The sequence below is a fragment of the Apteryx mantelli genome, chromosome 8 (genome assembly GCF_036417845.1).
Source record: "Apteryx mantelli isolate bAptMan1 chromosome 8, bAptMan1.hap1, whole genome shotgun sequence".
In the NCBI taxonomy this organism is placed as follows: Eukaryota; Metazoa; Chordata; class Aves; order Apterygiformes; family Apterygidae; genus Apteryx; species Apteryx mantelli.
In genome coordinates, this window is record NC_089985.1 from 18,008,183 (window position 1) to 18,023,198 (window position 15,016).

A 15,016-nucleotide genomic window follows, 5' to 3' on the forward strand; every position below is an offset into this window, starting at 1 on the left:
AATTGGAATGATGGTGTTAACGAATGTTTGGAGTCTTTGTTTGCATCGTGAGATCAGTTAAAAGGCAATGTTTTTAAAAATATTGCCTTCGGAAATCATTCTGGTTCAGGGGAAACGTTGCTCCTTAATACCTAAAGCTGTTGCTGTTCTTTTATACTATGAAGCAGAAACAAATCTGTTTAACTGTAGGCACTATCTCATACAAACTGTCAGAATTTCCTTACTCAGTCACAAGAATCTTATGAAAATCCTGGTAGTCTTCCTTTTTTTTAATCACAAATTGTGAAAAAGCCATTATGGTTTTCAGTCCGTAACAACGTTAGGAGAAACAGATACCTTCCATTTTAACACAGAAATTTATTTATCAGTGTATGCCTATTTTAAACCTAGTTGTGCCTGTTTAGCAGTATCTGCATAAGATAATTAATTTTTTAGAAGAAAACAAAATCTTTTCTCTCATGTCTTTTCTTTCTTAAGGTTAGTATAATTCTGTCGTCTTCCTGGATTATAACTTAAAAAATAGGTAGACTTTCACTTGTTTCTCAAGATGATGATGAAAGGGTGTTTCTCAGCCAGTCTCAGTTTTTAGTTCCAGTACAAATAAAATTGGTCAGGCAGGGTTGTTTGGTTTTTTTTTTTCATTAGGGTGAAATCTTTAAAAGATCTTTTTTGGTCTGTTAAAACGTCAAAGTGATTTATTGCTGTAATCATTCAAATTTCTTATTCTTTCCAGCTCCAGGCCTTTGTTTTTGGTATTAATTTTGTTGTCCATATTATTTTAATTTGTAATAAGCATTTTTAATGAATATCCTTTTGCTTTGTATTGCTTTGTCAAATATGTTACACCGTTCCATCATTATCTTTTGTTCAAAAACTGTCAAGCAGGCATAAAACTTGTATCATTTACTGCTTTGGGCTATGTTCAAAAATAGTACTTAAGAAAGTAATCTTTTGATTTGAAAACTGAATAGGTATTACTGCTGTTCTCTGCAGAGTGCTCACTTGGCCATGATCGATACTCTAATGATGGCATATACTGTAGAGATGGTCAGCGTGGAGAAAGTGATTGCATGCACTCAGCAGTATTCATCCTTCTTCCAAGCTGCGGATCTGCCTTATGACATTGAAGATGCTGTCATGTTCTGGATAAACAAGGTACGAGTACAGGAAAAGTAAGCTGTGATTTTCTTTGTAGACTATATGATTCGGTTAGAGATGAGTGGGTAGGGATATGTATGTGTGTGGGAATATCAAGACCGTGTCTGATGTGGATTGTTCTTTAATCTGCTGCAAGCGGATAATAAAAAGCAAAAAAATTGCAGAAATCAATTAAACTTATTGGAGCCAAATAAATGGAAAGTGTAAATAAAAGTGTTTGTTACATATGACATCTAACAGTCACTGTCATATTTTGATGCCATGATGAGCTGATTGAGGGTCTCTTGGTGGCTCTGCTAAGAAGGATCGTCTTGTGTAATTTACCATGATTCAAAACCAAGGTGGTCCTGTTTATATTAGAGCACATCTTTCTTGTGATGTACCTTCACTGCATGATCAAATCTAATGAAAACAATACACTGTTAATCAAATGTGATGGAGCATAATAAGGGTCAGGTTAATTTATGCAATGTAAAGCTAACATGTGGCACCGTGTATGGACTGAAACACTGACATTTGTTAACTGTGCTTCAGGGTTATAGATTCTGACATTTCATTTGTTTAATGTTTTCAATTAACCTGGGGGTAGTGGTTTATAGGCCTGTAAAAGACCTGTAATTTCTGGCACTTGTGTCTTAGAATAGACTACTTAAGAAATTATTTTGTCTTTAGGTGAATGAACATTTGAAAGACATAATGGAACAGGAACAAAAACTAAAAGAGCATCACAGTGCAGAGTCTGCAGGAGGTCAAAAGGTAGGTGTAGGGGGGTTAATATTTTAAACAAGAATAAGTATTTATCTGTAAACAAAATCTACTTGCATATGGTATGCATAAGTAAATATATATTTGCAGACATTGCACTTTAAACGTTTGTTGAAGAAAGCAAGCTTTTAGTTTTCAGGCATATCATTGTTAGTTTCAGTGTTTCCATGATAACATCCTTTACATGCAACAATAGTAGAGCTACACTTTTTATTCCCAGTTGTTCTTTTTGACAAATAAATCCTTGATAGCATCAAAACATCTGTTATATAAGTAAGTTCTACAGAATTTATTAAGACTAATAAATACTCTCCAAATGAATTCAAACTGCAGTTGGATCTAATATGAAAAAGAAAAGCATGTTTTTTTCATTAGGACTGTATGAATTCCATATATTTTAAAAGAGATAAAGCTATATGTGGCATCATAGGCAGAACTGCTTTATCTATGATCATGATATTTGTTGATTAGAAGTTTAATTATATATATGGTAAAAACATTGTTTGATACCCTTTCCTAACAGGATTTTTTTCCCTTTGCTTATGGAGCTCAGTTAATTTAATAGTATTATACCCGTCAAAATACAGAAGGATTGCAAACAGTTCTAGAGTACATAAAATGTTTTGGTAGCTTGCTTCAGAGTGAGATCACTTTTCCTATTATGATATACTTATTATTGGGAGAATGGTAGTGAGCTGGGAGTACCCTCTAATATTAACCCTGCCCTTGAATGTAGAACAGACTTCCTAGCTGCCCTAGGACTGTAATCCTAGTTCCCTTCCTTGTCTGTTCTGTAAACAGCAACCTCCCCTTCAACGTTACTTTGAAAGAGCCTGGCTAGATTAAATGTTCAGCTTCAAAATGCGTGGATATGCAATGGATATCCCTGTACTCGTGGTTTCTTTCTAAACATAAGGAATGATTAAAGCTAATTAGTAAGTATGTGACTCAGCAAAAGGAAATGAGATTTTTTTTACAACAAAAATAGTGAAGTCTTGATGCGTATATCTTAATATGAAAAATTGGTATCTGGGTTTAATAATGGCAAAGAAATAAAGAGAACCTCATTATCTTTACATGGAAATCATGGGAATAAGATGTCTGAAGTAAACAAAAAGAAACAAACAAAAAGGATAACCTAGTGCTCTTGTATCAGTAGTTGAAAGATTTTTGAGTCTGTCGCTGATGCCATAGATGGACCCAATGGAATAAAAATTTTACACTAAAATGTTATATGCATTTGTGTTGTTTTTCCATCTGAATTACGGAGGCATCTAGGATAAAATGAGAGCTCTGTTCTGCTGGCCAATGTAAAAATGCATTTTCCAAAATAACAAGATCATGCTACAGTTGTCCTGTCATGGAAAATTTTGTAACTAAGGCCTTCTATACACTGAGTTTTAGATGTTATCCCAGGCGCATCTAACATTATTTGCCTCAGTGTGGCTTTCAGCTACATAAATTACTTTGTCAAGTAAGGTATTCCATGCTGGGGGTTATATTAGTATTTATCCATTAACTAAAATCTCAGCATGGGCAAAACCTCAGGCTCCAGTTTCCCCCTAGATGTCTCTTCTGCCACTAAGAGTTTATGGAGGATTATGGCAAAAAAAATTGCTATTAAAAAGTTAATCATACTTTACAAGTACATGAGAAAAATGAGGGTGTAAATAATTGGAAAAATGAATCAAAATATAAGTAGTACACCAAAGTTTCAGTGAATACAATGATAAATGGAATCTCCTTCTAGAAAACAAATCTAGTATCTAAATTAGTCAGCTCTGATTTTAAGTGTTAAATAATTTGAATCACTGCACTTTTTATTTTACATGCAGGAGGATAACAACATATTTTGAACTCATTTCAGATTTTTTCTATTTCAGATTTTCTTTATCACAGTTCTTTCTTTGAGAAACGTGGGTCTGTTTAACTGATAGCTTACCCACTACACTAAAATCTCAGCCGTCTTGATTTATCATATGCCTCCCAATATTTCCCAGATTTCCATTTATTTTTGCTAATGCTAATGGTGCTTGCACACATATGAGCACCTGAGATTTAGAAATTTATTAAATACAGTGACTGTTTCTCAACTGTGGCCCATACTGAATGCTAATTATCAAAGAAAACTACAATACAGATCTTCTTTTAATCAAGTTGTTCAGAGTTTCTAACATGAGTTTTCTGTTATGATGTTGCTCCTATCAAGTATCTCCTAGTATCTATTTTCAGACTTCAGTGTTTTACCCTGATATCTGTCTCCATACTCAGTCTATTCATGCCTTTCTTTCTTTATGGCACATAATCAGTGACATGTCCAGTTGCTTTATGGCATTGATCCTACCTAGTATGTCTCAACAAAGTTGTGGAATATCATAGCTATATTCTCGTACCAGATTTTGCTATTGCTGAAATATGTGTATAATTTGAGCTGAAAGTACTAACTAATTTGTACAGTTTTCTTCCTTCTATTTTTTTCATTCCCTGCTGTGCCTGGGTTTAGTTTTTGATATCAGGAGATTTTTTTGTTCTTAAATTAACCAAAGCAACCTTATTACAGACTTTTCCATTACCTGGAAAATTAAATAATATTTCCTAAATGAGCAGTGAACAGCCTACTTCTGTATTAGTTAAGGACTTACACTTCTATTAAGGCACGTAAATGAGTGGTTCCAATTTTCAAAAATGCTGACACAGACTTGGGAGATCTTGATTTTTACCAGTTGGAAAGTAGGGCCATTTACATTTTTTGAAGTTTATGTATATAAGTTTTAGTGCTTATACCACAGTTCTAGCTTAATTCTTACTACCTGAAATAAATTGCTTCATTTTCTTACTTAGATGCTTTTATAATCTTTTTAACAATTACTTCTACTTGTATTTTAAAACTTAGCATATAGGAGAAGTGGAATATTCTGTTGTGCCTCTTCTGTGTCTTCCACCATCCTTTTCAGGTTGGGGATCAGTTTTATAATTTAGGTTTTCTGTGTTACCCACACAGTTAGAAGGTCAAAAGTGACGATTCCATTTGAAAGCTTTAGAAGTCGTAGGATCTCCCTCCTGCTCTGGCCAGACACCTTAGGACATTTGAGTTTCAGAGCTTCTAAGCTGCGGTCTTGAACCTGAACTAAATTTAAATTAAGACTGTCTCTTGTGCTGATTTAGGGAGATTACCAAACAAAGATGGGAAGAATAGGTCGTTCTTAAAGACTGGGGAAAGCTTTTCTTTAATTTTAGTTTCTGGCCAAGAAGCAGCAAATAAATAAATTCATAAATTTTATTTGTAAAAAAATAAAGCATTGAGCATAATCCTCAAAGCTGCCAAATTAATGCCATACTATATTGTTGCAAAACTGCTGTGAGCCTTTATGCAATAAATAGCGAGCTTCTGCATTTCTAGAAATTGTAAACAACATGTGCACAGATTAACAAATGATGCAACTGATATGATATACCTATTATCTGGTTTTGGATAGATAGAAACAGAGCAGTACTAACCAATTACGAGATTGCTTTTGTTTTCCTTCACTTTCTTCTGCTGCTAGCTTCCTGTAGAAGATAAGACAGAGGAAGGATTATGTATGATTTTTAGCTCCAGGTAGTCCTCTGTGTATCTCGATCTGCTGGTGATTTGTGCTAACCTCATCTTTTTCTGGTAGAGTCCCTGCATCTTCTTTCAGAATTAGGATTTCAAGTTTTGTAGTGATTAGCTTTGGTTTTCAGGCTTCAGTTGAATAATATGTAGCAAGTGTACAGTTGCACTGATTAAACTAATGATGGATGTAGTTGAAGCTTTCGTGAAATTCTGTTGTTTTTCCCCTGCTTTTGTGATTTAGACTGAATCATTCTTAGTGCTTTTGAGCCAAATCAATGCAAATCCCACCTGAGAAACAAATGTAAGAATATTCATCAGAAGGACTGAACTCTTTAAACATTTTTTTAATTAGTTTAAACAATGCAACGTTGTGTGTGAAGGTAAAACACTAATGCCATAGTTCCACAATCAATTTAATGTGGCATAAGTCCGTACTGCTATCAAAAGCGAACTGGGGGAAGAAAAAGTTTGCAGCAGGATCAGCTTCCTGATCCAGTTAAAGCACAGCTGCATGAATACTAATGACAGTGCAAGGGAGAGGGCAGAAACAAGTATTTAATGAAGGGCATGGCCACCAGTTTTTGGTACCAGGATGAATTTATGCTGGGTTAAATTTGTAATAGAATCATATTGAAAATTTTTTTGTCAAAGGAGATTAAAGAACCTTTTTGTAAACCTGTAAACCCTCCACCCGAGGGACTGTAATTCTTTAGCCTTTGGGAGGCTAATGCTAATTGCACAGCCATTGGGCTCCTGTTATGTTGTATGAGAGATTTCAGCTTTTCTTTATCCTTTTCTTAAACTGTCTTTACAAAGGGTGTGCTGAAATCTGTTTATAAATGTTATAGTCTATCCAAATTTAAAAGTGATTATCTTTAGCCTTTCAGCCTCTCGAAGAATGCTGATTGTCGGCTTAGCGGTTGTTTCAGCCGAGTGGACAAATGAAAATACATATCAGGCTGCTAGTTCTGAGTTCAGTTTGTACCTTTAGGCAGGGCTGATCTCTGGAACTGAAACAAATGTGGGGAGGTTTTTCTGAAGAGCAGGTCTTCGGTCTATCTTTAGTAGATAGCGATAGATCTTTTTGGTGCAGACTGGTCTGATAAGAGGAAGGCTGAAGTACATTTCAACTTGCTACATCAAATAAAAATGTTCCTATCGGTGTCATGTAAAATGATAGCCAGCCCAAATCTGATCTTGGGCCATTTATGTAAAACTCTGCTTTATAATATGGTTTAGAACTCCCGATTACAGTTAAAAATCATTGTTTTTCAAATTCCTGTGCTTTCCCGTGCATTGACAAGAATTCAATGAGGAGAAGAGAAACTGAGCCCTACGAAAAGTGCTTTAATTTGACAGGGAATATCTAGAGCCCCACGTTAATATGCACCTCGTAGTTCACTTCTTCAAAGCGGTTTGGGAATTCTCCACTATAGTAGCCCAGTCCAATGGAGGGGAAGGATGTTGAGAATAGTCCTGTTGCTAATGCACACCCTTTCCTGTACAATAACTTTTTTAAATAAAAAGCTTTGTTTCATTTGTTCAGTTATTTTTAAACTTTTTTTAAAGTGCAATGTTCTATAACAACTATGTAAAATAACAAGCTTCCATAGCACTTTGAGTTTAAAACTACTTTTTTTACCATTTCCACAGAATATTTCTCTCTTCATAAAACAAAATATTTTTCCTCTGCTCTTATTATTGTTTTTAATATTTTAATTTGTATAATTAAATTAATAGAATAAAATGGTGAGGTTTTCTGCATGTATATGTAATACCACACAATGGGTTTTTTTCCTGAGTAGTAAAAGTATTATGCCACCCTAGCGTATAGAGTTAAAAAAAAATCCACTGACTTCAGTATTCTTAGGATTAAACTTTTAGATTAAATTTTATATTTGTAAAACTAATTTTTTTTAGTAATTTTATTATGTAATTTTTGGTAACATATCAGTTTAGAATTGTATGTAGCAGGTCTGATCATTTCTCTGCTAGCAGCCAAAAGAAAACTCCATCTACATTTCAGGTCATTGCACATCATGTAGCTGATGCTAATGTGATTTGTCATTGCAAGAATATAACTGCCTGCATCTCTCATTGTTCTGGGAACTGTCATATGTCTGTTTAAAAGTATTGTTGAACATTAGAAACATAACTGTTTGACTTTGAAGTAACTAATGCAAACTCCACTGGAATTGGTTGTATTGTATTAAAGTGTGTTTATACCGTTTGTTCATTGCTTTGGCTTTCCTGCTTCATCATACATGCTGTGAGAGTTCATTTTGATACTTGCGATAACATGACTTCAAGTCTCAAATGAATTCTTCAGTTGTCAAATGGATTGCACATTTAGGGTACAATTAGATGTGTGAAAGCATTAAATAAAACTGCATTGATCTGAAAATCTTTGTTCATGTGGGAAAATTATAAAGTTGAACTACAAAGACTGCAGATACTTATTTTTCCAGTATTAGTTCTGCTAATTAGTACAATACGTAAAGGTTACATTGCACTAATGTTTACCATGAAATTATAATTCACTGTTGTACAAAACTGAGACTATTAAAGAAAATTGCTTTGTGAAAGTAATTTATGAAATCTGATAAATTGTTCCTTTTTTTTTTTTCTTTGCTTTTTGCTTATTCTTTTTTTTTTCTACTGCTTCCTCTGAAGTCTCCTACCAAATGGTTTTGGAAACTGGTTCCTGTAAGTTTGCCCAACTGCTTCACTTTAATCAAAGTAGCTTATTTTGGGAATGGCTTTGTCCATGTCATGCTGGTGTAATCATTCATTTCATTTATCTATACAAGATAATTTTATAAGAGATTGCTGTTCAAAGGTGCGCATAGTACAGAATCCTGTTTTACAAGGTAATCTGTGCAAAATAAACGTAAAGTATGATGCTGGATTAGGAATTACCTTTTAAACAGTAAAGGTATCTTTTTTCTTTTTTTTTTCCTTGTAAGAGAGTGCTGTGTCATCTTAGTTCATGTCAAATTATCATTTTTCTTGTAAAATACTTTCTCATAGGCTTCCAGTAAATATATGGTATTTGATATTGACTCTCTTTTTAAGAGACTTGTTGAAACAATTTTTGATTTGTCAGTGCTACATGGAATCTGAAATTTTGGGACTTTTTGAAAGAATATGCAATCATCATGGCATTAGTCTTGGATTCTCTAATTTTTCCAGCTGGTAGCAGCTACTTAGGATTGCTGTTAATAATTATATAATATTAAATTTAAAATTTCTCCCCGCACAAAAATGACCAAAACTGTAGTCTTTTGCTTTGATTAAAAGCAATAAAAAGGAGCTGTTCAGGTCTATAATAATAATAATATTAAAGTTTTTCTCTGTGATGTGTCTCCTTGGGATTATAGTTACTTTCCTCTATTGTACTGTAACTTGCCCCTAAAATACATTCAGCTTGCTTACTCCACAACAGTTTTTGCAATGTGGATAGCATTTTGTCATGAACAGACACACACAGTTTGATTGAGAACAAAATTTGCAGCTGTTTAGGTATGCAGAACTGCATAGTGTTGATCTGAATTCCAAAGAACTGTTTCTGATTTATCTTTGAGCTAAGGACCATCAAATAACTGATCTAGCAGTCCCTCACATAGCTGTGTCTTAACTAGTAAAAGATTGTTCATACATTGCAAAGAGAATTAAAAATAACAAAGCAATTGCATGGTTGACAACATGTAGGCAAAACCAGCAATGACCTGATGTCTAAAAAATTACATTAAAAAGTTCTGACAATCAGTGTTCAAAGTTATAATAGTTTATGCTATATAGACAATTTCTATAATGATCTTTATTACAATTGCCATATATTTTCACACAGAATATGCTGTTCTTTAAAGTAAAATCCTTTAATTTTGTTTTGGAATTAAGATACTTAGCACAATTAAATGGATGGACTAATGCAAAAGATGGACCCTCTGTGGTCATCACTACGCTACAGAAGTTTAAGCACATTTTCATTTTCTTTTATTCTGTTTCTACAAAATAGGGTACTGCTTCAGAGCAGTTTCAGACTATGTTTTTGTTCTATTTTTGCCCAAGGTATTCCTTTACTAGTGAGTCTCCACTATTGTGTTCAAACTATATTCAGGTATGAAATATTAAAGACTATAACTCAAATTTGCCCTGCCTATTGTCCATAAACAGCTTGAACTAGTGGGATCTGTGTTAGTTTGAGCTTGCAAGTTGAGTAGAGACACAGTCGAAACCCTGGGGCTCCTGGTCAGTGCGCTGCTCCTCCGGGAAGAGGGCAGCGACTCCAGATGTTGGAGCAGCTCAGTCTCCTGGTCTCCTGGCTTTGCGTCGCACAAGTGTTGGCTGGTGAGACAGTCCTGAGCATATGGGCAGCCGCACTGGTTGCTCTGAGGAGGAAATGAGCAGCATGCTGCCTACTATATGGTAAATGCGTGTGAGCGTTCGTTACTACCCCAGAATACCCCCTCGCGCTTAGGGCAGCCTAGGTGAGGTGCTGGTAATTCTTTTTGAGCTGACCTTGTTTATGTGCTAGTGTCTTGGCTCTACCTAGGCTTCTGCAAGTGGAATAAACTTGAAGCTGCTAACTTAAGCCGGCTTCAATAGGATCTTAGAAACAAGATGCCTCTCTTAGCACTGATGTTTAAATTAGCACTGTAGCATTGTACTAAATTTACAGGTTCTTTTGCATTATTGCATCCATATTCATTAGCATACGTTGCAACTGATTAGAAGAGTTTCTTCAAATGGAAGTTTATTAAAAATCACCAGTGCAATTACCAATGTCTTTTATTTTTAAGTATAATTTCTTCTTATCTTTTCAAACAAATTGAAACATGCCTGTTATACCTTAATGAACCTAGCATATCAGATTATATAACTTCATTTTTCCTGAAGTAATGTGTTTGGTATAGTCTCTAAAATAAATTAAATCCTCCTCCTAGGTCCACTTTAATGATTTGACACAATTTCCAGAGTCTGTGGGCACTGTTCATATGGGAGTTTAAGGCATCATTAAAGTGACAGTAGGTCTTTTCACAGAATTTACTATGCAAGACAATTGTGTTATCATATTTTTGAATACTCAAAATTATTTTTAAAAAGACTTTATTTAAAAGAATATATAAAATACACAGGACTTGTTGGACCATAATTTTAGAGTCCATCTGTATCCTGTATCTTCTATCATTATTTCATAATCAAATAACAATATTTCGTATACTTATTTTCAGTAACTTTCCTGGGGGAAGTACAGGGACATATTAGCATGATATTTATAACTTAACAGATTTTCATCATAGTGGGTCATTAGCTTGCCATAAAGTAAAAAAGGAAAAAACTTTAACTGCAAGTGGAGTTGGTCTCTTTCATGAGAGTTAAGAGGAGATGTTACTGCTATGGGGAAAATAGTAATGAGGCGTGAAACACAAACTTGTTGTTGTTTGGCATTAGTGGATCTTTACCATAGCATGCAAAAAGGGCGTTTTTATGTTTATGCGACATACTTCTCACACCTAAATATCAGTACATTTCAAGTGTGAAGCAAAGGCTAGCTCTCGGGTTTTTCAAATATTAATATGGCAAAGTACGGCCTAAATACGAGCACTTTATTTTTCTAGAACTGGTGCGTCTGTTATTGCCAGGCTAGATTTATGCTTCTTGGGCCAGTTAGAGGAGGCTGACGTGCACTAAAGATAATCCCATCTGTTTCTTAGCACAAATCTAGTGACGGGAAATATAGCCTTCAGGGTTAGTCTGTGGTTCCACAGACTCTCTTGCCAGCAAAGCTGGCTTTAACAGTTCCCACCCCACCCATAAAACCTCCAGCCCTGCCTACTCCTTTGCTACAGAAACAAAGGAGAGAGGAGAGGAGAGAGACGTTTCAGCTGGATCACTGGTTTTACTCACCGTGCAGCCCCATCAGCAACCGCTCCAGCACAACCAAGAGAACAGGGCAGGAGATAAGAAGTTTGCTCCAGCTTTGGAGTACATCCCATTAGCATGTAGTCTGTAGTGTCCCATACCCCTTAATGTGATGTGGAAGAGTTTTCAGGGTCCCTACAGTGAGCGTGCCAATTTAATGTGTATCGAATAAAAATAGTGTAAAATTAAATAAACATTCTTGGCATCATAACTAGTTCTGAGAAATGAAAAGTAATCCTTCAGTACCAGTTTAAAAAAAAAAAGTCTCAATAAATAATGTTAACAAATTAAAATCTGTGTCAGTCTTTCACCTTCATTTGTTTTCCTAGGAAGCAGTGAAAAGAGATGATAAGAATAATGAATGACTTTTTAAGTAAGCCTCCTGCCCCCCAAAAAGCATGAAAATATATACATTGCAGATGTATGCTATCTTGGTATTCTGAAATAATGATATCCATATATTGTACAGGGAGTTGCTTTTCAAAATGTTTCCTTTTTGTAACTGGGCTTTTTGTTTGTTTGCCATAGCAGTTGGGACCATTAATGCTTCTCTACATTTATGACTGTTTAGTGATGCGCACTAGTAATAAAAATGGAGTTGATCAAATGCAGATTTCCTTGTTTCTGAATCTGCCATTAGACCAGTTATATGAATGAGTTTTTGGGCTAGATTCTCAGGTGTTTTAACTTCGTGAAGTCATTTGACCTGTCAGTAAACAGAAGTTAGACTAGCTAAGGATTTGTCTTATTGTGTTTACACACAGATCATTTTTGATTGTATAACAATGAATGTTGAATGTAAAATAAATTATAAGATGTGATTTAAATTAGCATGTTATACAGAGGTCATCAATTTTTGGTAGTTTTGAAGGAAGCCTCAATATTAGCATGTAGGCTTCTTTCCTCTTAGATTATTTACACCATTCAAAATGGGGCAAAATGTAAACAGTTTTAAGAAATTACCAAAGAGTAGTCAGCTATTTACTGAATACTGCCTTTTTGCTAATGGAGCACAAAGCCTACAGTACAAATCTCTTCGTGTTTCGGAGCCTCTGTCTCTTTTAATCTCTTGTTTTCTATATTATAGGCTCGTTATAGGAAGGAGCAAACATTGCTTAAGCAGCTGCCCTGCATTCCATTGGTAGAAAATCTGCTGAAAGATGGTACAGACGGCTGTGCTTTAGCGGCCCTGATCCACTTCTACTGTCCAGATATCATTAAACTGGAGGGTATGTGTCTTGCATGTCTTGTAAACAGACGTCTATAAAAGGTGAAATGTCTTTATTTGATATCCATGTAGAAGAGGATGCTAAGATACAATACACAGGAGGTATAATTTGAGTGTGGTGGTGAGGGGTTTAATATTAACTTTGTGCCTATTTATTTTACCTTTGAATAAAAGGAACCAAGGTGTCCTTCTATGTTTTGTTTACTCTTATGTTACCACAGTAATATAAATGTATAAAGGAATTTCATGATAGATCTGTCTGTGTATTCTCATTTGGCAGCACATTTGCCTTCAGGCTATATAGCTTGACACCTTCTGGAAGACTCAGATTCTTGAAGCCACATAAATGCTTTCTTGTGAATCTGAGTGGTTACAAATGTAAAACACAGAAGGGTCACTTCTTTTTCTTACAGGTAGTCTAGTGCTGTACAGCTGTGCTGCATGGTAAATAGTTGCTCTGTGTTCTGGGCTTTTAATTCACTTGATATTTAACTATATCATTTATAGAGAAAACAAAAATATAGAGTGTAGAACATATTGGTATCATGTGGTTCTATATAGTAATCGGTTGGGACGAAGAGCAGCTTCATCTTGTTCTTTTGCTCTGTGGCCTGGTTAAAGTCATATCTTCCTCCTGGCAACTGTGAGCCTCATGTACTTGTAAAATGTCTTGGCAGCTAACACCCATCATTTTCTGCCTATGTTCTGTCCATGATACCTTTGATGTCGTGGGAACACTTATACAGAAGCATCCTGAGAAATCCAGGAATACGAACAAGGGGATAAAGCTTGCAAAGGACTGAAATCTGAAATTCATATGCACAACCACTTTATAGGAAGTTTCCAGCACAGTAGGCATTGAAAATGAAAGACGCTAAAACTGCATGCATTCACTGTTCTTCGGCCTGTGAATCTGAAAAATACAACTTTCAATTTACGTAAATGTTGCAGCCAAATATATACTATTGTATCTCATTAGAGAAGAGTTAAAACTTGGATTGTATTGAATCTGGGGTAGCACCTAATTCCTTCTTGCTGTTTTAGCATGAGTGGAAATATGGAATGCCCAAAGGATCTTGTATATATTTTGCAGGGCCACATATGTACTTACCAAGAGACTCCTCCAGCATCTGATTTTCAGCACAGTGAAACATGACGACAAGGCCCATGTCATCTGTGAAACTTTAGCTCTGATGTTTTTGTTCAGGTGTCCTGACATCATCTTCCCTAAAGATGTGCAAACGTGCATGAATGTTGTTGTCTCAGGAGTAAATTCAAAGATAACTCTGGAGCAACTAGGAGCACTATAAAAGACTTTGCCTGCCTTCACTGTATTTAACAATATCATTTTTGGTGTGTGTTAAATTTCACTGAGAACTTATTCTGTATTGGAACTGAGGAAGGGAGCTAACAAAAATACATGTGCAAAAGCGCTTAAAAATGCATTAACAAACCAAAAGTACCATGAATCCAGAATTTTCTGTAGTCTGAAATAGATGGTCACTTCTCATCAAGACTTTAACTTTCAAATTTAGGTTTTCTTCTAGGAGTGTAGGACTAGAAAAGGCTTCCTATCTCAGCGAGTCCAGAAATTTGCTGTTGTTCAAACTTGTTTAATCTCTTTCATGAATTTACCATGTTCCATCTTAAAGCTGTCTAGCATTTCTAAGTCTATACACTTAGACTGTTGCAGAGCTCCACTTCTTACCTGGTTATAATCTTATTCTTGTTTACTACCAAAACATACTTGGAGCCTGTCTACGTGCATTTGTTATTCTTCCAGTAGTGCCCTTTGGGTGGAATAGCTTCTCCTAATCTGATGTCTGCGTTTTTTATATAATTTCTTTCTTCTGTTTTGCCAAGGCTGGCTGAACCAAGGCTTTTCAGTCTCCCCTTCTGAAGTGGATTTCCATTCTCATCATCCTCAATAGTCTTCCTCTGCAACTATTCCAGTTTCAGTTAATCTTTCTTGAATATGGATGGTCATAATTGTACACAGAAATCCAGACTTGTACAGTACTTCCCTGTCACTACTGGAAATACATTTCCTGATACATTTTGGCATCGTGGTTGCTTTCTTTATAGCTACATGATGCTGAAAGCTCATAAACATCTTGACATTGGCTAATACACAATACCTTCCTACTCTATATCACTTTCAACTGGTAAATCACATTAGAATTTTATTGGATCCAAATGCATGACTTGGCATTTTGTACTGTTAAATTTAATCTCATTTCTGTCAGTTAAGTCAAAGATTTTTTTTTTCCATACTACTTGTACTGTGGGGCTGAGGTGATGGGAAATTTATGAATCCTTCAGTATGGGGATCTTTATCATGATAG

General features: G+C 35.3%; 1 protein-coding gene across 5 annotated transcripts in view; it reads left to right on the forward strand.

The window, feature by feature from the left end:
- Positions 1-15,016, forward strand: part of CAMSAP2 (calmodulin regulated spectrin associated protein family member 2) — a 97,832-nt gene that overhangs the window by 49,659 nt on the left and 33,157 nt on the right. For 3 of the 5 annotated variants that reach the window (XR_010884838.1, XM_067300795.1, XM_067300796.1), the window contains exons 3-6: positions 994-1,155; positions 1,831-1,914; positions 8,192-8,224; positions 12,531-12,672. Coding sequence is in view for 4 of the 5 variants with exons in the window: in XM_067300795.1 (XP_067156896.1) it covers positions 994-1,155; positions 1,831-1,914; positions 8,192-8,224; positions 12,531-12,672 (421 nt within the window). In the remaining variant the exon portion in view is untranslated. The remainder of the gene's footprint in view (positions 1-993; positions 1,156-1,830; positions 1,915-8,191; positions 8,225-12,530; positions 12,673-15,016) is intronic. The other 2 variants (XM_067300797.1, XM_067300798.1) reach the window with 1 other exon arrangement.